Genomic DNA, 23720 nt, shown 5'->3' on the forward strand with positions numbered 1-23720 from the left:
TCTTTTTGCTTTTGTTTTTTGATTTGTGATCGTTGATTCTTTGTTCCATAACTTCACAGACAGTTACATCGAAAGTGCCATCCTTTGGCCAGGGTGGAAACATATTTTTGGTTCTTTTTTCCCATTTTTGAGATAATTTTTGAATGTCTTTGTAACGTCCTGGATGCCTAGCGCTAACGATTATTTTTTGACAAATATCTTTATTGATTTTTTTCCTTTTAATTAATAAACAACCACATACAAAAACAAAACCACAAAAACAAAAACAAAAGAAAGAAAGAAAGAAAAGAAGGCACATTAACAGACATATTCATCAAGGACAACAGTAAGTAGATACAAAATCCGGAAATTAACATTAGTGAAGAAAGTAAAAAGAATAACATGAGCAGAATAAGAAGAAAAAAAAGAAAAGAAATTATACAATCTCCGACAAACCCCCTCCCTCCAAAAACTCCATAAACAAATCCCAGATCTTAACAAATGTGTTATATTTCCCCTTGATCAAATATGTTAATTTCTCCATGGCTATACAGTGTGAGAGTCCTTCAGCCCACATTTGCTTACTTGGCCTATACATAGATTTCCATGAGAGAGCGATTTTATGTTTAGCTTCAAGTATACAATGTATGACCATTGATTTCTCATACTTACTGAGTGTACAATTTTCTGGGAAAAGTCCCAGAATACAAAGCTTAGGGCATAGTGGAAGATGTGTATCAGTGATCTTAGACAAAGTCATAATTATCTCCTTCCAAAATTCTTGGATAATGTAACATTCCCAAAGACAATGAAATAGAGTCCCTTTATGTGTACCACATTTAACACATAGATCAGGTGTGTTAGGATCAATACGATGTTGTACTACTGGAGTAATATATGTTCTCATCAGCCATTTGTACTGAAGTAACTTAAATCGTGTATTTATCGTTTGAACTTGGCTTTGTAAGCATACATGCTTCCATTCTTCATCTGTTATTTCTTCTTTAAGATCTAGACACCAGGCCTGTCTTTTATCATCTGAGGACTCTATTGATTTTGTAATAATACTGTGATAGAATCGAGAAATGAGTCCAGGTCTACCACAATAGTTCACAGCTATCATTTCAATAGTGTTCAGGGAAGGCATGTTTAAGGAGTTTTGAGTTTGTTTTATGAAATGTCTAATCTGCAAATATTTAAAAAAGTGTTTGGCATCAACTTTAAACCTTTGCTTAACTTCCATAAAACTTAAAAGAACATCTTTATCATAAAGATCTGATATTTTGTTGATACCCTTATTAGCCCATATCTTAAATCCAAGGTCATTTGTACCTGGTGTGAAATTTCTATTTCCCCAAATGGGAGTAAATTGGGATAAAGCAGCATTTTCTTTTAAGTAGTTCAAAACCTTATGCCAGACGATCACTGTATTTTTAACAAAAGGATTTAGGGTACATTTTTTCAAAATAGAAAGATTAGCTGAGTGGAGATATAACTTAAGAGAGATTTTGGTGGTTGTCTTCTCCTCGATCCTCGCCCAGATAGGGAATGATGTGTCAAACCAGTATGAAGCCGCTCTCAATTGTGCAGCCCAATAGTATCCTTGGAGAAAAGGGACGTTTAACCCACCCCTATCATATGGTAAATACAAGAGAGTCATACGTAACCTGGGGCGTCTATCATTCCAAATAAAATGACAAAAGATCTGCTTCATTTTGACAAAAAAGTTAGTAGGAGGAGCAAGTGGAATGGTTTGAAAGAGGTAAAGAAGCTTAGGCAGAATATTCATTTTCAGAACATTAATACGTCCAATCATAGACAGTGGCAGGAATTTCCATCTGTTTACAGAGCCTGTCACAGACTCGACTATGGGGTCATAATTACTGGGTACCAATGATTCCATTGTTGATGTAATTTTAACACCCAAATATGTGAAACTATCCTTAACGTTCTTGAAGGGAGTGTATAGCGGTGGGGTTATTCTTTCTGAGTTTTTCATGAACATAATTGTAGATTTTGTTCCATTAACTTTATAGCCAGAAAAACTCCCAAATATTTCTATAGATTTCAAAAGGGCAGGTACAGATTGCTTCAGGTTGGTCAGGAAAACAACCACGTCATCAGCAAAGAGTGCTATTTTATTCTCAATATCATTTATGTTAATACCGGTTATCTCAGGGTTATTTCTGATTGCAATAGCCAAGGGTTCTATAGCTAATACAAAAAGAAGAGGTGATAAGGGACATCCTTGTCTTGTGCCTCTGGAAAGAGGAAACTGTTTTGACACAATGTGGTTTGTCAGTACTGATGCCCTTGAGTCATAGTACAGGATCTTAATCCAGTTAAGGAAATAACTGTTTATACCAAAACGTTGAAGGACTTCAAATAAGTATGTGTGTTCCATCATATCAAAGGCTTTTAAAGCATCTAGACCTATTATGGCCATATCAGATGTTTCCTCTTTAACATGTATAATATTTAACATTCTACGGATATTGTGGAAACCTTGTCTACCCATTATAAAACCATTTTGGTCTGGCTCAACAATAGATGGCAAATACTTCTCTAGACGGCGTGCAAGAACTTTGGCTATTATTTTGGCATCATTATTGATCAAAGATATTGGGCGATATGACTCACATTTTGTAGAAGGTTTGCCAGATTTTAATATTAAGGTTATAAGTGCAGTCTTTAGCGTTGGAGGTAATTCACCTTTCTGTAATGATTCCTCACACATATCTAATAAGGGAATAAGTAGCATACCTTTAAAAGTTTTATAAATGTCAATAGGAATGCCATCAGGCCCTGGTGTTTTCCCTCCTTTCATACTATCAATGGCCTCTGATAGCTCAGACCGGGATATTGGGAGGTTAAGTTCTTTTTGAGCATTATCATCCAGTCTAGGTATGTCTATTTGGTTTAAAAAGTTGTCAAGTGAGTGATGAGTTTCTTTAGTTTCTGATGTATATAGTTTTGAATAGAATGCCTGAAAATTTTTATTAATATCTTGTAGGTTAGTAATTGGTTTCCCTTGTTCAGACTCAAGTTCAAAGACTGCTCTTTCATTCTGTAATGATTTTATACGCCAGGCCAGTAGTTTCCCTGCTTTTTCCCCTTGGTCATAGAATGTCTGTTTTAGTTTCATTAGACTGGACGCTGCCTTATTTGCTGATAACTCATTATACTGAGCTCTAAGAATGTCTAGTTTTTGTTTGGTCTCATTCGTATTGAGAATATTAATTTCTTCTTCTAATTCTTTAATGTCTTTTTCCAACTCTATCAGCTTTATATGTTGTTTATTTGAGATATTGCTTGTATAGCTAATCATTTGTCCCCTGATAAAGGCCTTAAACGCCTCCCATCTAATTGATGCTGATGTCTGATTGGTGTTCATTGTAAAGTAGATATCAATATTTGCCTCAAGAAATGTCAAAAATCCACTATCATGGAACCATCGTGGGCTTAATCGCCACACTGAAGGTCCTTTACAAGCTCCAGTGACAGTATAGGAGAGCAACAGTGGCGCATGATCTGAAATGACAATACTTTTGTACCCACAGTCATTCACATTTTCTATAAGGGATTTAGAGAGAAGGAAATAATCAATACGAGAGTATGAGTTATGAGTAGCAGAGTAACAAGAGTATTCACGTCTAGATAAGTTATTGTATCTCCAAATATCACAAAGACCAAACTTATTTATATGGTGTTGAATTGCTTTCCTACTTTGATTGTGTGTGACATCAATACCTGAGGATTTGTCGAGAGCTGGATCCAGAGTACAATTGAAGTCCCCTGCTAAGCAGAAGTCACCATGTAGTGATGATAAGGTCAAAAATAAATTGTCATAGAATGAGGCATCATCATTGTTTGGCCCATATACACAAACCAAATTAATATCCTGACCTAATAGCGAACCCTGTACAACACAGTATCTGCCCGCTAAGTCTGATATGGTATTGTGAATTTTTAATGGAACAGAGGAGTGAATTAATATTGCTACCCCTCTTGCATGAGAAGAATATGAGGCTGCTATAATCTGCCCTGGCCATCTCCTTTTTAAGGGTGTAAGTTCAAATGAAAGTAAATGAGTTTCCTGAATAAAAGCAATCTGTGTTTTTATTTGTTTCAATCTGGATATTACTTGTTTCAGCTTCACCAACTTTCTAAGACCCCTGACATTCCATGAAATCATATTTACCCTTAAATCTCTGCTCATGACACCATTTGTAAATTAACCATTACTACTGTCGTCTCTATAATCAGAACATGTAATATTACGAATAATGTGCCTTCAAAACAAACATAGAACATACCTAACACAGGCCTTTCCCAAACAAGGCCAAACCTAACCCCTGTGCGGACAAAAACGCACCCCTCCCCCTCCCCCTTAACCAGCGTCCCGGCCAGGCTCCAACCTGATCCTATGAAGGGAGCAGGTAAGCAACCAATCATCACAATAGAGAAAATTAAGCAGTAAACAACAAAATAATACCTTGGATGTAAACTCCGCCCATATATCCCATTTTTTTTATATTATTCTTTATAATATTCTTTGTCACCAAAAAAAAAATAAATAAATAAATTATAATAATAATAATAATATTTCACAGTCCATAATAGCTTAAACCATACTATTGTTGTCTCTTACTGTTGTGGAGAAATTAGAGTCGAATCCCGCGTTGGTCAGCCGTCCATTGGGGAGTTTATTGAACAAACCGTCACAGCAAATGTGCATACAGAGTGTACAAAATGTCCGACGAGCTCATCTAGTGACACCCTTTTATACCGTTTTATCATAACAAGTGTACGTGGCCCTCTCCGGAGGCGCCTAGCTTTCGCAGTTTATCATAAACACGCTCCTTCTAACTATCAACAATATTCTGAACCAGTCAACAAGGCCCAGGATGTAACTAGGCCAGAAGTCATGAACATGTCATGACATCCTTCTCCCACATAGTCCCCCCTGAAATCACTTATCAGTGATTTAATAAAGAAATAATCTAAAATAAAAGAAAATCATCCCACATAGTTAATTAAGAATTAATTACCATAATAAACACTAAATTATTCTAATAATTCTACAATATCAATCAACGGGACCATTTTGAATACATGAAAAGGAATATATATATGTGTCTACTCGAATCATATTCAATGATTAACTTAAATTACACGATATTGATTTCAACAACACTACAAGTTTTACAATGCCATCACACTTGTCCACTGTTCGCAGTGCATAGGTGCGAAAAACCCACCGGCTGCTACTTTCGTAACTCCTGTTCTTATCTTGGGAAAATTCACCTACGGCCCCCCCCACTGGCGACCGACCACTTTACCAAGGTCGCACTCCGAACAGTTGACTGACACAATTGGCAATGGACATATTAGTGATCAGTTCTGATTGATAATACACATAGACTGAATACACCACCTTCAAATCAGTTAATCACCGTTTTGTATCAAGTACAATACATAAAATTATGGATTATCACACAACAATAGTAATAAAAAGCAATGTAATGCAGCTCTTCCAGTCCCGTCCCATCTCCCGTACTCTGGTGTCGTCTGCTTCTGGCCGAACATCCGTCCGGCTGGGTCTGGAACTGCCACGCTAACTCTGGGAGGAGAGGTCGCCAGTACGTCACTCCCAATCAAAGAGATCTTCAGCATCTCTTCTCCCTGTCAGACTATACTTGGTTCCACCCTCGAGGAAAGAAACTTGTGAACCGTCCGTTGATAACCTTCATTCGTTGACCCGCTCTCCCATGCGTTGGTCCTCAGACCTGGTCTCGCATGGTCATCTGCCTCCAGATTCCTTCCGCTGTTTGTTTGAACATCACTTGCAGCAAACACCTTCTCAGAATGGGTATAATGCAACACACCAATAGGGGAACCATTCTCACTATCAACAATATTGCTATTCCCGCCTTAACTGTCATCGCTCCCCCTTCTCCCAAAATCCCAAACAGACCAGTCCACCACCGTTCACCTCCACCAGCATCACACGTCAGCTCCTCTCTCCGTTCTCTGAACTCCTTCACGGCCGTTGTGAACGTTCTATCAGCTGCAGTGTTCCCGGTTATAAATGTACAACATTTTCCCCAACCATCTGGCACGCACCATTTTCCCTTCTAATATACCTTCTAAAACTTGTCTGTTCTACCAAGCCATCATACTCGTCTCATGTAGTTGTTCTCCAAAGCCTGCAAACCCTTCACTCGTGTAGCTACGAATTCCCTGTCGGTTGTATTATATGTAATTAGTCCATTCCCCATTTTGTTAAATATGATTCCCTGCAAACCAGCCTCAAATCCAGCTGCAATCTCCCTGTGTGCTTTGAGCTCAAAAGGAATCCCTTTCGGCTGTAATATAGCATCCAAGTAAACGTGCTTATCCCTGATGTAGCCATCACTCGATCTTTTAACTCTCCCTTCTTCCACATCCAATCCTAGCATCTCGTTTACCTTGTCATACACTACCACAACTGATGTGTTCCTCCTCACCAGTGCCCAAAAACCTATCTCCCTGTTGGGTAGCACATTTAACAAAACATGATCTCCACACATCCAGTAACTCTCAGCTACTGGGTGTGTCTGATCCCCAAAAAGATATAGAGTTAAAATTATCATTTCTATATTTTCACATTTTTGATCCAAATAAATAAATCCCAATAAATCTTATTTTCATTTAACATTAGTACTACCTACGCGAGTTCCAAAAGCATACAAACTCACCATTGTAATCTACTCTATAATCAGTGGGAGGCCCCTCCTGTGATGTACTCAGATTAAATTCAGCACAAGAAGACTCAAATTTTTGGCCCTCCCTTATTTTGAAAATAACTATGTAATTTATTTGGCCCGAACATCAATCTGCACTTAATACCACACATAGGAAACAATAACCGTTTATCCTCTTCCGATGTGAACCTACCTTTTCTGCACTCCCGTTGCCGGACCACTGCACAGTCCCTGAAGGTGTGTGGCTCTGGAACAACAACAGGCAATGCTCCTGAAGCGTCCGCACATATGAGACACTCCGTCGCTGTCAGTTCTCCCGTAGTGTACCATGCCCAACTATACCACATATCATGTGCTGCCTTAACCCATTTTCCACAGTTACACTGTTTTCCCGACTCCACCTGTGCATGTACACTCCGTCTGTTCTTGGATTAACATGATTATTCTGTCCTGTAGTGCTAATGGTATCAAATCCCCCTAGTCTTTCCCGAAAAATCTTTCTATTCTCACAACCATTGTGAACAACTCCTTCTGACCCAATCTGACATGATCTTACCAGATTGCCCCTTTTTCGTGGCGTCCAGAGGCGGTGATTTGGTCGTCTCCTCCACCGGACCCATGATCCACACTTCCTCACACTTACCCCTACTTACTCATACTTACTCATCCTTCCTCATACTTCCACCAACCTTTATTCCCACGTACTTAAATTCAAGCTTAACATCTGCCTTTTCACGACTAGCTCTAGTGTGTATTGCTGGCAAAGTTCGTGGCGTGGCATGGTCTGAGTGGGTGTGTATTGTTGCATCATACTCATCTGACCCAGGCTGGCTACTTCCCTGCGGGGTGGCTTCATCACGGGACCCTTCCAGCCTCTCCTGTCCGCGGTATCCCGTCCAACATCTCCAGGCTTTGTTCTCCTGAGCCCATGCTGTCGGCCACCCACACCTGGATGCTCACAGTCTCACAGTGTCAGAAATCTTAACCTCTTCCTTTCGTTCATCCTTTCCCTCGGACTCCGTCTGTGCCTTTAGTTCGAACCTTAGTGCAGTGATTCAAATGGTACCATGTGTTGCTACCTTCCACTTGAACTGCTGTTGACGTTGCTCGCACCATTGTGTACGGCCCTTCTTGTCCTGGCTCAAGCCACTTCCCTCGGAACACTTCGATGTGCACCTGGTCACCTGGCACCACTGGCCTCTCAACCAGCTGTTTGAGACTCAAGTCTCTGAACTCCTCCTGTAGATAGATTGTTCTGTGGACTGCAGTTAGTTGCTTCATGTGAGCTGTCCACTCTGTTTGCACCTGCTCAAGTGGGAACTGAGGTGGCGGCATGGGTCGACCCGTTAGCATTTTATGCGGTGTTAGTGCGTGACTCTATGAGTCTGCATAGGACATCTCATTAGTGCAAGCAGCAAAGCATCTAGTTAGTTTAGTTGAAGCACAGATTCAATTCAATTTCACTTCCCAGGTTCCATTGATCCTCTCATGCATCCCTTGACTTTGTGGATGATAAACGGCCCCACAGCGCTGCTTGATTCGCAGCTGCTGCAGAATGCCTCTTGCACCTTTATAACCAAACACTTAACCATTATTTGAGCTAATCTCTGATGGAATGACAAACAGATGAATCAATTCTCTTACCAAAAAAAAAATTTACGACTATTTATCCAATATGTATGACCAATATCCTTGTGATGGCGCGACCTCTGGCTCCAGTACCACCATTGGTGCCAAAACAGCAAGCTGGCACTTTGATGCTACTTTCGCTGCTTCATCAGCCGCGATATTACCTTTATCAACCATTTTGTTACCTTTACGATTATTTGACACTGTATCACTGCCAATTTACAATTTTCATGACCGCACTCCGCTCCTTCATTTGGACCTCCTGTCGCGCTGGACTTCCGTCTGACCTCCTGAACCCTCTCTGCTTCACAACTGCTCCAAATGAAGAGAAAATATCATGAGCATATGCAGAATCTGTGTATACATTCGTAACCTTACCTTCCACCAGTCAACATGCTTCCGTTAGTGCCTTCAGTTCAGCCAACTGTGCCGAACATGGCCGTTCACACTTCTCAGCTTTCACCGTCACAAAGTTTCCCACCTTCCTGTTTCACAACTGCAAAACCTGCATGATCACCCAAATGATCTCACAACATGAACCATGCACAACATAAGTGACATCAGCCTGCACAAGTGGAGTTGCTCCTAAGTCAGGTCTCAGTTTAATGTATCTCACAGCTTCTGCCACACGCTCATGTGGTTCTCCTTCAAACTCACGTGGAATGACATCTGCAGATCCCGATGTAGTACACCTCTGTATTCACATCTGGACGTGTCAAAAGATGCACAACCTGCAAACATCCTGTCCGAGTCCCAACATACCTACTCTGATTTATTAGTTCTGAAATCTTATGGTTTTTATTGGAGACATATAAGAAAAATGGCTTCTCATAGACTAGTGTTGGCCGTTTTGGATGACTTTTGCTCATTTCGTTTCAAATTTTCAAAGGCTAACTTAGCCTCGGTTGTCCTCTCCAGTTGTGCTTTCAACCTTTGATCTTTGGATTTTTCATGATTCCTTCCAGAGGAAGCGCATTTTATTGCATAATCCTCCCAAAAGAAGATCATACTTGTTGTATTTTAATCTTACTTATTTATTCATTAGTTATTTATTTATTTATTTTGGACATGGCGCTTTTCTTACTCCCTCCAAGTGGGATGGAGAGATATCAGTACTTCCCTATGGGCTAAATAGATACTCTAATTCAGACTATCAATGCTAAAATTTAAATTAGAAACTTTGTTCCGTTCAAATTTTAGAACTTTGTAATAGTGGCACATTTAAATTTTAAATTCAGAAACTTTGTTTTGTTGTGTCCTAGTAACAGTGACCTATTTAAATTCAAGTTTTAGAAACTTAGTAGTCGTGACACATTTAACTTAAAAACTTTGTTTTGTTTTGTAGTGATGACACACCTGAGGGCGGTTTTTAAACCCTTTTGAGTACGTCTGGTGTAAGTGTACTTCTTACCTCTATATGTCAGTGTAAACCAATACTGGGATTCCTCTGCCAGAGGAACGCCATGGACCTGCCGGGCCACTTGCTCCGCCCCGCAGGGACTGGCCACGGTCCTGCCGAACACTCGGGTTTCTCGGTGCTCTCGGACAGCTGTAAACAAAGTGTCCCCTCTCGCCACAGGCCCAACATGCCCCCGAGGACCTTCGTCCTCCTGGTGCACCTCTTCTTGACCTTTGACAGGGTCGACGATGGACTTGCCCCTGTGACGGCTGTTCAGCGGCCCCCGCTGTCATGGCCTCATTTCGTACCTCTTGCTTCGCTTGCAGTTCTTCTAACTGCAACCGTGCAAGTTCCCTTTGCATATCCTTCTCCTGCTCATTCCGTTTCAGTTCTTTTCTGTATTTGTTTACTGCATGCACCACGTGTTCTCGGAATTGTCCATGTGACATTGAATTCAGCCCCACCACATCCTCCAGCCGCCCCTGAACTGGGGCAGGCAGAGCCTCTTTGATGGAAACTCTGAACAATGTCACCCAAGCTGGGCTCTTCTCGATTTCTCCCTCAGACTCTTGTCTCCATTTCTTCAATTGTTGTGCAATGTACACAGCCGGACTCTCTGTTCCTGACAGTGGTTCCCCCTTTAATGCTTCGAGGTCCACTCCCGCAGGAAACTCAGCTCGTAACGCTCTCCAGAGTGCAGCTCGATATGCATTAAAGTCAGTTCCATCAGCTCGGTGGCTCAACATCCAGTCATTCTCACTGTGTCTCAAAATGCCCTCCATGGTAGAAGTTCCAAAACACAGTGCCCACACTGCCTTAATGTGTCCCACAGTCAACAGTTTATCCACAGTCTCTTGTTCAAAAGCTCTTATCCATCTACTTGCACCTGTGTGAATGTCCAGCAATCGAGCAACCAGCCCCGCTAGGTCGAGCGTCTGCCACGGCACATACTGTCCCTGCGTCATTTCTATCAAACTCGGTGCTGACGCTGTTGGACTCTTATGTTCTTCAGAAGATGCCTTTTGAACTGGAGGTGCCAGTTCGGGTGATTTTTGGTATTGTGGGAGCTGTCCCCTTGCCTGATCTGAATCACAGATGGCGTCTGGCTCAGGAGCTCCATGACTGCTTGATGTAGCTATTTGTAGTTCTGGACGTTCATGAGATATTTTATGATTTTTTATTTCAGAATCTCCTTGTATGTTTGCTGCTCCCGGCAGTGTTGGAAATAGCTCTGCATTTTCAAAGAAATGTAAAACTTTTAATTCAAGCTCTCTCTTTTCCTGTCTCTTTTTGCTTTTGTCCTTTGGTTTGTAAGCTTTAATCCTTTGTTCCATAATCTTACAGGTAGTTACATTGAAAGTGCCACCTTTTGGCCAGGGTGAGACGTTATTTTTTGTTCGTTTTTCCCATTTTAGAGATATCTTTTTAATATCTTTGGAATGTTCAGGATGTTTGGCGCTGATGGTTATTGTTGGTGTTACATCCATTGTTTAAACTAGTTAGTTCCCTTCTATTGTCTTTTGACTTTTTCTTTTTATTTATTTATCTATTTTCTAAATTTCCCTTATTTATTATTCGTATTCCCCCTTTTTTTTTTTTTTTTTTTTTGAAAGTCAATTTAAATGCACTAATTATTTAACTCTAATCAATGCTAATTTAATGCTCGGCTAAATTTAGCTTAGATGCAGCTAATTACTGGATTGGATGTTGTCAATGCTAATGTTAAGGTTAGCCTACGTTAGCTTTAAAAGCTTATGCTCTAGGTTGTTTTTTTTTTTTTTTTTTTTAAATTAAACCAATGTTAATTCAATGTTAGGCTAATTTAGCTTTTTGACTTCCGGTTTGGAGTTCGGTTACTATTATTGCTAATGTTAATGTTTGCCAACCAATGCCAATTGATGTTAGCTTCCTAGCTGTTGCTAATAAATGCTAACCTATTGCTAATTAAGATTTCAACCAATATTTGCCTTATTGCTATTGCTAATCAATGCTAATTGTCTTTCTGATCAATGCTAATTATGGCTAATGAAATGCTAACAAATGCTACTAATGCTAACCAATGCTAACTATTGCTAATCAATGCTCATTGTATTTCTGATCAATGCTAATTATGGCTAATGAAATGCTAACAAATGCTACTAATGCTAACCAATGCTAACTATTGCTAATCAATGCTAATTGTATTTCTGATCAATGCTACTTATGGCTAATGAAATGCTAACAAATGCTACTAATGCTAACCAATGCTAACTATTGCTAATCAATGCTAATTGTATTTCTAATACTACCCAATGTTAATTTATTACTAATCAAAAGCTCAGTTAATGCTTACTCTGTATGAAGTGACTCAGGCTAAAGGCGTTGCCCCAACTTTTGCTCACCTCCGGATGCTTCCGATCCAATCCACACACAATGTCCTCCACCAATCCAGATGATCCAATGTACGTCACAGCTACGTCAATTCTGACCAATGAAATAAAAATATTTTTTGACCAATGAAATCTGAACACACCTCTAAATCTAACTCCAGTGAAACACGTCTGAGACACGTAACTTCTAACCAATAAAATATGAACCCACCTCTAAGCCTGCCTCCAATGAACCACGTGAATTTCTAACAAATCAAATATGAACACACCATCACATCTGCTTCCTAGACTGTTATTAACTCCTCCCAAGCATAACAATTGAACCAGACATAACAATTGAACCACACCCCAACTCAAAATGGCGTTTGTCACACTTTGTAACAAGTTAAGAAAAAGGAGGAAATACAAACTTTCAGCTGGACAGAGAAGAAATACAATTTAACACAGAAATAACAGTTGCACTATTCTTTACCTCGAAATGGCATTTGTTAAGAAAGAGAAAGAAATACAATTTAACACGCTGTGGACAGGGAAACTACAAATCAAAAGATACAGAAACAATGCATAAGCGAGAAACTTTCTTTATCAGGAATGTCACATTCACGTCGAACGACGTGATGACTCAATGGCCTACGGACAGAACCTCTTCCTTAGGAATTGCGGAACCCTCATTACTCGACTGATAACAACTCTGCAATTAGCACATTACCTAAAGAAAACTAATAATTATTACAGTACAACCATAAATTGCCCCTGGAAGACACAAGGAAAGAAAGTGTGATCACACACGAACATTTGAAGCAGCAGGAAACTCTCAAGGCCAGAGCACGCGCCCACACACTAGCCGCGGGAGCGCGCAGCACCCTCTGTCCCCCTGAGAGCCAGAACACATTCACTCGCCTGTTAAGAATAGAACTTTAGAAACTTAACACCAATCACAGCAGTACTCAATAATAACAAGATGCACTCAACGAAAATATAGAGTCTTAAAGAAAGAAACCCACAGCGTTTAAAAATAACAGCACATTTCGGCACAACACCTTATTTCCCCAAGTTATTAATGCGGCAACTATCACAATTAAGCAGATTATACCAATGAAGCAAATTATGACCATAAAGCCAGTTATAATAATGAAGCAAATCTGAGTGTGAATTAAAATACTACGAATACTCAAAAGTCAAGGGATGATATGAGTCAGAACCTTTTCTCTTTTCTTCTTTTTCTTGATTCACACAAACATCAGATTTCACACACACATTGACAGACAAACAGAGACCGGTCCCACACACTCAAGTCAGTCGGTCAAAAGTTTTGTGTCAGTCACCGTTCAAATCTTCACATTTTTAAATTATCAATTTCTTTCATTTAGACTTTTAATTTTTCAGGAGATGTGTGTGTCGGCAATATATGGAATACAAAATGTGTTTTCCCTACAAGCCTTGTGATATGGTCTCTGACCAAAGCAACAGATGCTGACGTGTACTTTACCAGCTTCGCTGTGACCTCTTAATAAAAATCTCCTGTGGCCAATTTCATAAACGAATTTGACTTTTCTTCTCCAAATGTCTTTATACTGAGGTCTCGGATACTCCAAAGAGTTCTAAGCAGATATATAAAATGATATAAACATATATACTTAAAATGTGCCCGTATAGAACTGGAATTGACTTTTTCAGAGTTTTCTTGAACTGCCGTTTTGATTCCACCTCCAAACTTTTATGTTCGCAAGTCAATCAATTACCAGCATTCGTCTACTCCTTGACTAGTGAAAATAACTTTCACATATATTAATGACTAATGCGAACCATAATCCCACGGTAGCCCGAACCCCCAATGCATTAAAGGTCGGCCGTCGGCTTTATGACATCACTATGAACGGGTGATTTCCACCCTGCCCGCTCTAAAAGCGTATCTATTATTCCAGTTTAAACTCATCGATTTATTTCCTGCCCGAGCATTAGCGACTAGCCCTTCTTAATTACCACAAAAAAAAACAATACAACAACACAAGCCAGACCAACTGCTCACAGCTGTCTGCTTTACAACTCACATAAGCTGCTGTTCACCCAATTTTATCTCAATTAAAACACTTGGCTCCCCTTGGCCCACAATTTCAACAATTTCAGCAGCCCCTCTGCGCAGAAGTAAACAATGGAAGGGCTTACCGTGTGCAGGATCCGTCTCTCTCCTGTGTTCTTTTAAATTTGGGGAAGCCGGAAGAAGCCGTCAGCTGTGCTCCACTAACCGAGATCAACTGCGTAATGGTAGGAACAAAATCCCACCTGCCGGCTTGTTACAGCTGATGTCGGCTGTCGGGGCACAGAGGACACGCTCCGCCGGGATCCAGATGCAAACTCTCACGAATTCGGGGTCACCATTATGTTGTGGAGAAATTAGAGTCGAATCCCGCGTTGGTCAGCCGTCCATTGGGGAGTTTATTGAACAAACCGTCACAGCAAATGTGCATACAGAGTGTACAAAATGTCCGACGAGCTCATCTAGTGACACCCTTTTATACCGTTTTATCATAACAAGTGTACGTGGCCCTCTCCGGAGGCGCCTAGCTTTCGCAGTTTATCATAAACACGCTCCTTCTAACTATCAACAATATTCTGAACCAGTCAACAAGGCCCAGGATGTAACTAGGCCAGAAGTCATGAACATGTCATGACATCCTTCTCCCACATGGGTTTTTCGCACCTATGCACTGCGAACAGTGGACAAGTGTGATGGCAATGTAAAACTTGTAGTGTTGTTGGAATCAATATCGTGTAATATAAGTTAATCATTGAATATGATTCGAGTAGACACATATATATATTCCTTTTCATGTATTCAAAATGGTCCCGTTGATTGATATTGTAGAATTATTAGAATAATTTAGTGTTTATTATGGTAATTAATTCTTAATTAACTATGTGGGATGATTTTCTTTTATTTTAGATTATTTCTTTATTAAATCACTGATAAGTGATTTCAGGGGGGACTATGTGGGAGAAGGATGTCATGACATGTTCATGACTTCTGGCCTAGTTACATCCTGGGCCTTGTTGACTGGTTCAGAATATTGTTGATAGTTAGAAGGAGCGTGTTTATGATAAACTGCGAAAGCTAGGCGCCTCCGGAGAGGGCCACGTACACTTGTTATGATAAAACGGTATAAAAGGGTGTCACTAGATGAGCTCGTCGGACATTTTGTACACTCTGTATGCACATTTGCTGTGACGGTTTGTTCAATAAACTCCCCAATGGACGGCTGACCAACGCGGGATTCGACTCTAATTTCTCCACAACATTACTAACATTGCAATGCCACAACAGCAACACAAATGCAGGTTATTGTTGACAATCTGGACTGTCAATCAGATCTATTATATTATTTCCCTTGTTCTTCGGAAGATTTGCGTCGGGTGTCTTGCGGATTGGAGCGCTCCAGCTTATTGACGAATTTCTCAGCCTTAGCAGGAGAATTAAAAAAGTGCCAGGCGTCTTCATGCCAAATCCGCAATCGTGAAGGAAATAGGAGTCCATAGTCTATATTCAAGTCTCTCAGTCGTTGTTTTACACCATCAAAAAGTTTCCGTTGTTTCTGGACTTTTGGTGACAGGTCCGGGAAGAACAACACCCGGCTGTTCTCGAGGTTTACCTCCTTCAGACGTGCCGCATTCATCACTTTGTCTCTGTCACGAGAAGACAAGAATTTCACAAGCACAACACGCGGTTTTGTCTCACTTTGTTGTCGGTGGTTTTGTGCTGTCGGCATCGTAGGTAGGCTACCCAGTCGATAGGCTTGCTCGATATTCAAGTGATCCTCCATACCCAGCACTTGCGGTAGCCATGTCATCAGAAATGCACGGCAGTCTCGCTTTTCAGAGCCTTCAGGAATTCCGACCAGCTTTACATTGCAACGTCGGCGTTGGTTCTCGATGTCTTCCATCTGCATAGTAAGTTTTTGGACTTTTTCCCGTGTGTTGTCAGCCACTACTGTGAGAGAGGAGATCTGGTCCTCCGCTGCACTAATGCGGTTCTCAGCTTCAGTGAGTCTTTCTGAGAAAGTCCCTATAGCTTCTTTAATCTCGCGGTTAGAGGAGACCACTTCCTGCAGTTGTGTGGAGAAGTCATTTCTGACTTCATTCAGTTGCGTGTTAAAATCATTTCTAAGTGATTTTATAGCTGCTAGGATTTGACTCACATCGCTGGGTTCATCTTGATTTAGCATATTGCTCTCCACAGCTCCTTCGGACTCGTCCTCGCTTAACACTCCAACGTCGTGTTTTTTAAGTTTAGTTGTCCGTTTTCTCCCTTGATTCTTCGACATAGTACGACCTTCAGACTTTAGGATTAGTTTTGGTCACAATTCGCTGGATATAAACTGTTTAAACTTATAAGTTATTTCAAATCAGGCGGAGCTCCCTGTCCAAGCGACCTTTCAGTTGCACGCCATAACCGGAAGTCTTCGCTAACGATTATTGTTGGTGTTACATCCATCGTTTCACCTAGTTAGTTCCCTAGAACCGGGAAGAATAATTATTATTATCCCCCCCCTTTTTTTTTTTTTTTTTTTCCCAAACAACTTTTTGAAGATCAATTTAAATTAACTAATTATTTAACTCTAATGCTCATTTAATGCTCGGCTAAATTTAGCTTAGATGCAGCTAATTATTGGATTGGATATTATCAATACTACTGTTAAGCTAATTTAGCTCGTTGCTATTTTGATTCCTAGTTAGGAGTTAGGTTCTTATTAGCTCATTGTTAATGGTATTGTTTGCTATCCAATGTCAATTGATGTTGGCTTCCTAGCCGTTGTTAATGAATGCTAACTTATTGCTAATTAAGATTTAAACCAATATTTGCCTTATTGCTATTGCTAATCCATGCTAATTGTATTTCTGATCAATGCTAATTATGGCTAACGAAATGCTAACCAATGCTAACAAATGCTAGTAATGCTAACCAATGCTACTTATTGCTAATTAATGCTAGCTTCCTTGTTGACCAATGCTAATTGAATGCTAATTATGCTATTTAATGCTAATTATTGCTAATCAATGCTAATCAATGCCGAGTTATGCTAGACAATGCTAGTTATTGCTAATCAATGCTACTGATTCCTAATTTATGCTAGTCAATGCTAGTTTATTGCTAATCAATGCTAATCAATGCCGAGTTATGCTAGACAATGCTAGTTATTGCTAATCAATGCTATTGATTGCTAACCAATGCTAATCAATGCTAATTTATGCTAGACGATGCTAGTTGTTGCTAATTAATGCTATTGATTGCTAACCACTGCTAATCAATGCTAATTTATTGCTAATCGAAAGCTCAGTTAATGCTTACTCTGTTTTAAAGTGACTCAGGCTTGGCGCTGCCCCAACCTTTGCTCACACCCGGATGTTTCTGATCCAATCCAAACACAATGTCTCTCCACCAATCCTAGATGATACAATGCACGTCACAGCTACGTCAATTTTGACCAATGAGATCTGAACACACCTCTAGATCTACCTCCAATGAAACACGTCTGAGACACGTAACTTCTAACCAATGAAATATGAACACACCTCTAAGCCCGCCTCCAGTGAACCACGTGAACTGTAACCAATCAAATATGAACACACCACTTAGTCTACTTCCCAGGCTGCTACTAACTCCTCCCAAACATAACAATTGAACCAGACATAACAATTGAACCACACCCCAACTCAAAAATGGCGTTTGTCACACTTTGTAACAAGTTAAGAGAGAAGAAGAAATACAATCTGTCCAGCCACGGACAGGGAGAAATACCACCAAACAATATAGAAATCACAATTGCACTATTCTTCACTTCAAAATGGCGTTTGCTAGGGAAGAGAAAGAAATACACTTTAACGCGCTGTGAACAGAGAATATACAGACCAAAAGATACAGAAACAATGCATAAGCGAAAACTTTCTTTATCAGGAATGTCACATTCAAATGGACTAGAGACAGAACCTCTCCTCTAGAATTGCGAAACCAATTCACTCAACTGATAACAACTCCGCAATTAGCACATTACCTAAAGAAAACTAATAATTATTACAGTTCAACCATAGATTGCCCCTGGAAGACACAAGGAAAGAAAGTGTGATCACACACGAACATTTGAAGCAGCAGAAAACTGTCAAGGACGAACCACGCGCCTCCTCACCAGCCACGTGAGCGCGCAGCACTCTCTGTCCCCCTGAAATCCAAAACACCTTCACTCGCCTGTTGAAAATAGAACTTTAGAAACTTAACACCAATCACAGCAGTATTCAATAATTCAATAATAACAAGATGCACTCAACCAAAATACAGAATCTTAAAGAAATAAACACACAGCGTTTAAAAATCACAGCACATTACTGCAACAACACCTTATCTCCCCAAGTTATTAATGTGGCAACTATAAGAATTAAGCAAATGATAACAATGAAGCAAATTATAACAATGAAGCAAATCTGAGTGTAACTTAAAATACTACGAATACTCAAAAGTCAAGGGATGATATGAGTCAGAACTTTTTCTTTTCTTCTTTTTTTTAGATTCACATAAAATAGCAGGATTTCACACACATTGGCAGACAAACAGAGACCGGTCCCAAACACTCCCACCAAGTCAGTCGATCAAAGTTTTGTCAGTCACCGTTCAAATCTTCACATTTTTAAATGATCAATTTCTTTCATTTAGACTTTTGATTTTTCAGGAGATGTTGGTGTCGGCAATATATGGAATACAAAATGTGTTTTCCCTACAAGCCTTGTGATATGGTTTCTTGACCAATGCAACAAATGCTGACGTGTATTTATCAGCTTCGCTGTGACCTCTTAATAATAATCTCCTGTGGTCAATACATAAACGAATTTGAATTTTCTTCTCAAACTGTCTTTATACTGAGGGCTCGGATAACTCCAAAGAGTTCTAAGCAGATATATAAAATGATATAAACATATATACTTAAAATGTGCCCGTATAGAACTGGAATTGACTTTTTCGGAGTTTTCTTGAACTGCTCTTTTGATTCCACCTTCAAACTTTTATGTTCGCAAGTCAATCAATTACCAGCATTCGTCTACTCCTTGACTAGTGAAAATAATTTTCACATATATTAATGACTAATGCGAACCATAGTCCCACGGTATTCCTACCCCCCATGCATAAAAGGTCGGCCGTTGGCTCTATGACATCACTATGAACGAGTGATTTCCACTCTGCCCGCTCTAAAAGCGTATCCACTATTCCAGTTTAAACTCATCAATTTATTTCCTGCCCGAGCATGAGCGACTAGTCTTCCTTAATTACCACAAAAAAAAATACAACAACACAATAGCCCGACCAGCTGCTCACAGCTGTCTGCTTCACAAAACACGTCTCACATAAGCTGCTGTTTACCCAATTTTTATCTCAATTAAAACACTTGGCTCCCCTTGGCCCACAATTTCAACAATTTCAACAGCCCCCCTGCGCAGAGGTAACAATGGGATGCTTACCGAATATACTCGTCCTTCTCCCGTGTTCTTTTAAATTTGTGGAGCTGCCGGAGGCCCGTCACCTGTACACCACCAACAGACACCGCCGCTTTCAGAAAAAAAAAGGAAAAAATATGTCGTACCTGCAGGCTTAACGACTGATCTCGGCTGTCGGCGCACAGAGGACGCGTCCCGTCGGGCTCCAGCTGCCAAAATCTCACGCACTCGGGGTCACCATTATGTTGTGGAGAAAGTAGAGACGAGTACGCTGTCGGTCAGCAGTCCATTGGGGAGTTTATTGAACAAACTGTCACAGCAAATATGCATACAGAATGTACAAAATGTCCACCGTCTTCATACTGTGAACCAACTTTATACTGGTTTAATCATAACATGCATGCGTCATCCGGCCCCAATCTCTCTCTGCGACGCCGAGCGTCTGCTCTAAATGTAAACAGCCCATACTACCTTTTACCCATATTCATATGAGCCGAACAACAAAGCACAAGATGTAACTAGGCCAGATGTCATGAGGATGTCATGACATCCTTCTCCCACAGGCCCCATCTCAAAGAATTTTTCTAAATAGTCGGTTGCAAAAATGACTCGTGGAAAATGCAATGCAAACTCTGCACACCCAAGAGCCACGTGTAGAACTAATCAGTTTTAAAATTAAGCTTGCAATTCATATAGTGGCATCTACCTTTTTGTGTGGGTTTTAAAAAAAAAAAAATTTGATTTTTTTATTTATTTTTTTTTTTATTTAAAGGTTACTTTATACTTTTATACTTTAAGTAGGTTTTGGAGCACATACTTGTTCACTTTTACTTGAGTAAAGAGGTCAAGTTGATACTTCAACTTTTACCAGAGTGTTTTTAAACTGCAGTATCTATACTTCTACTTAAGTAACAAATGTGTACTTTTGACACCACTGCCAAGGTTCTACGGGCCTTTTGTCCCAAAACCAGGTTGTTCGGGCCCTACTTTCCTCTCTTGCTGCCAGAATCAGCTTTGCAGGACCAATCACGGCCTAATAATGTGCAAAATGTGCTTGAAAGGGGTTTTAGAGTCTGGTGGATTCTCTCTTAAGCACTCTGGCTTTGGGTATGACAGGCAGAAGACTGTGTTTTATGTGCAGAGGCTTCAGCACTTGCTCATACATATGAGATGGAAATTAGAATTACAATTAGACCCCTGGCATTGTTTCTGGAATACCAAACACTGAAATGAACTGGGTTATTGCCCTTACAACTGCTTTAGTTGCTCTCTAAAAATACTTTTATGGAGCAACACAAACTCATCTGCTGCTCATTAATATGTGTTGCCATATGTTAAGCCATTACTCTTCTCCTAGGACCTTAACCGCGGTCGCAATGCCTCCGGTACAAGCTTGTACGCCTTAAGCACAGGTGACTCTATCTTTGCATGCTTAAAGCTATCTTCTGCACTGAGGAAGGAGTGAGCCTCATGTGCTTTTCCTGTCGGAAAACTCACTGCTCTCCAATTCTTTATTTCACAAAGAGTAAAAACAGCTCTGCGGCAGTTGAGTGGTAATGTTCCATGAGACAAAGCATCGTTGATAACTTCCAGAAGATCCTCTGCTAATGTGGAAAGTTTAGTAAGGCACAGAGTCAGTTATTTTCTTCTGAGGAGATAAGAGGCTTTTATAATGATATCTTGCATCAGAGAACAACAGTACAAAATACAGAGTTGCTCTGACCACTGAGGCAAAGACACTCAGTTATATTGCCCATTGTCACGTCATCACTCATTGGGTAGAAGTATCTTTCTTCTACCTTTCCTCCTCTAACCACAGTTGAGGTTACTCAGACACAGTCGTAAAACCCAGCGTCATCCTTGTCCCCCTTAAAGGGACAGTTCGCCTCTTTTGACATGAAGCTGTATGACATCCATATCAGCAGCATCATTTATGAACATTTTCTTACCCCCCGCTGCGTCCTGTGAGCAGAGTTCCAGCCTCGTTTTGGCGTTGATGAAGGTAGTCCGGCTAGTTGGCTGGTGCCACAAAAATAAAGTGCTTTGCTTCTCAAAACAATACGCGTTCAAAAGAGTAATACATTTGCATCACAAAATCGTTGTCCAGGAAAAAGTCAGACCTCACAATCGCTTGGCCCTATTTTCTCTCCCTTCGTATCACTGCCTGCTGCCGCCTGCCAACAGCCGCGCCTGTTACGGTGTTTGCTGCTCGGAAGCAGGGGACTGCTTGCTCTGCACTTAGGTCTGCACCTCGGTCTGCACGGTCATACACAGAATGCAATGAATGAGTCAATTTTGACAAATTTTGCACTCCAAACTGAAGAACTTAGATGGAGCATTCATTTCAGCAATAAACGAGCTAAGCTGCCTGGGCTCTAGACCCAAGCAGATCTGCCAAAGCAGCTTTTTTTTTTTTTATCTTTGAAAGCCTGATGATGGTTTTGATCTTCTGTGGATTCACCTAATATTTTAAATTCCTCAGTTTCTGTCTCTAAATCTTTAATTGATTACACAATCTCCCTGGGGACATTGGAAGTCTATTGATTACAAAACTGTTCAATTAGTATTTTTTGACATCCCACCATTGTTTATAGATGTAAACAGAGTTGTAGTGGTTTTAGTCTTCCATTTAAAACAAACAAACAACATTTTCTAAAACACCCATCATTTGTCAGAATAGTATTAAAATGTCAATATGCACTACAGCATTTATAAAAACCTTTCCAATGACCATACTATATTTTTGCTGGTTGAAATGTGTATGAACAGTCAGTGGTTTCAGTGGAAGAGTGTGTTTCTTTTGTCCATTGAGCAGTTTACTGTGTGTTCCTGATTCATTGAGATTTCTTGACTAAGGGTATATACGATGATGTGAATGTTTTCTGTCGTATTGATTCAGTTTCAGCTGCAGTTGGAGCTCTTGAAGGTTGATGAGCAGAGTGCCGACATTGGCCATGTTTTCCACCTTGGTGAGTTTGAATTTCAACCAATTCTGGCACATAATTGTTATCATCAATGTTGTCTTCATTTGTTGTTGAAGGGTAATTTGTCTACATCTTTGAGAAATTGATACATGATCAATATTTAGAACTGTGGTTGGTTCCTGGTTGTAATTTCTTTCTGTATGCGTGTAGATGTTGTCACAATCCAAAAACATGCGTGTTGGGTTAATTGGTGATTCTAAATGGAGCGGGGGTGTCCAACGTGCTCCTTGCCTCTCGTTAAGCTCCAGCCCCTTTATGACCCTGAATGTGATGAGGTGGGTATGGAAACTGAATGACTGAATAAATAAATCATACATGAGGTAAGGGGCAGGTGAGAGACAAGCCCCTTTTTCCACCAAGGCAGCTCCAGTGCTGGTTTTAGCGAGCACGTTATATCAAACCCGTTCTTGCTGTTTCACCTGCCAAAGAACGACATGTCCGACCGTGTTTCATTGTAGACAACTGAAGCAGATGGACCTTTCTGTGGTGTTTGATCAGCTTCAACAGCTATGAAAACCAAACACAGCAAAACACAGAATGCATATACGTGATAAAGGCACGTAAAATGGTATCCAGGAGTGAAAAGCTACCTTGAGTTAACAAAATCATTAACTGCTGAACCCACAATGGATGAGAAAAACATGATGCTTCAATAGTTTCACAGCTCAGAATAACTCAAAACTGGCTTCAGTGGCCTCAGCAGCAACTTATCTTGAACAATTTATGGAAAGAATGGGAGATTGTCTAACAAATACAGAGACAGAGGTATAGGAATGGTCTTAGATCAACTCTGAAATCAGAGCGTGTTAACCGTTAACATGGAGCTTGACTTCCTGACCTTTGAGACTCTGGAGGCTGGGACAGTGTGAGATTTATTTTCTTGGTTGGTTGTTGCTATAAGGGCCAACAGCAACACCATCGTGGGGTGAGGGGAAACTGACTGTGATGACCTACAGTAATAAGTTATCTACACAGGATTCAAAAAGTTATGTCATTGTCAGAAACTGCTGTCCGACTCTTTCAAAACGATCACAGAGCTGCACCAAGACGTTTAACCAACTAACACTAAACATCATGACCTTCATAAAGTTGGATCTACAGCAGGACAGTTAGACCACGATGGGTACAATTTTTTCAT

The 23720-nt window shown here is 40.3% G+C and overlaps 1 protein-coding gene across 1 annotated transcript in view; it reads left to right on the forward strand.

Annotated features, from left to right (window-relative positions):
- haus2 (HAUS augmin like complex subunit 2) overlaps nt 1-23720 on the forward strand; it is a 50065-nt gene that overhangs the window by 20585 nt on the left and 5760 nt on the right. Inside the window, exon 5 of the mRNA XM_075448553.1 lies at nt 22498-22567. Within this exon, the coding sequence (XP_075304668.1) occupies nt 22498-22567 (70 nt within the window). The remainder of the gene's footprint in view (nt 1-22497; nt 22568-23720) is intronic.

Source organism: Odontesthes bonariensis, chromosome 17 (genome assembly GCF_027942865.1).
Source record: "Odontesthes bonariensis isolate fOdoBon6 chromosome 17, fOdoBon6.hap1, whole genome shotgun sequence".
NCBI classification, from domain to species: domain Eukaryota; kingdom Metazoa; phylum Chordata; class Actinopteri; order Atheriniformes; family Atherinopsidae; genus Odontesthes; species Odontesthes bonariensis.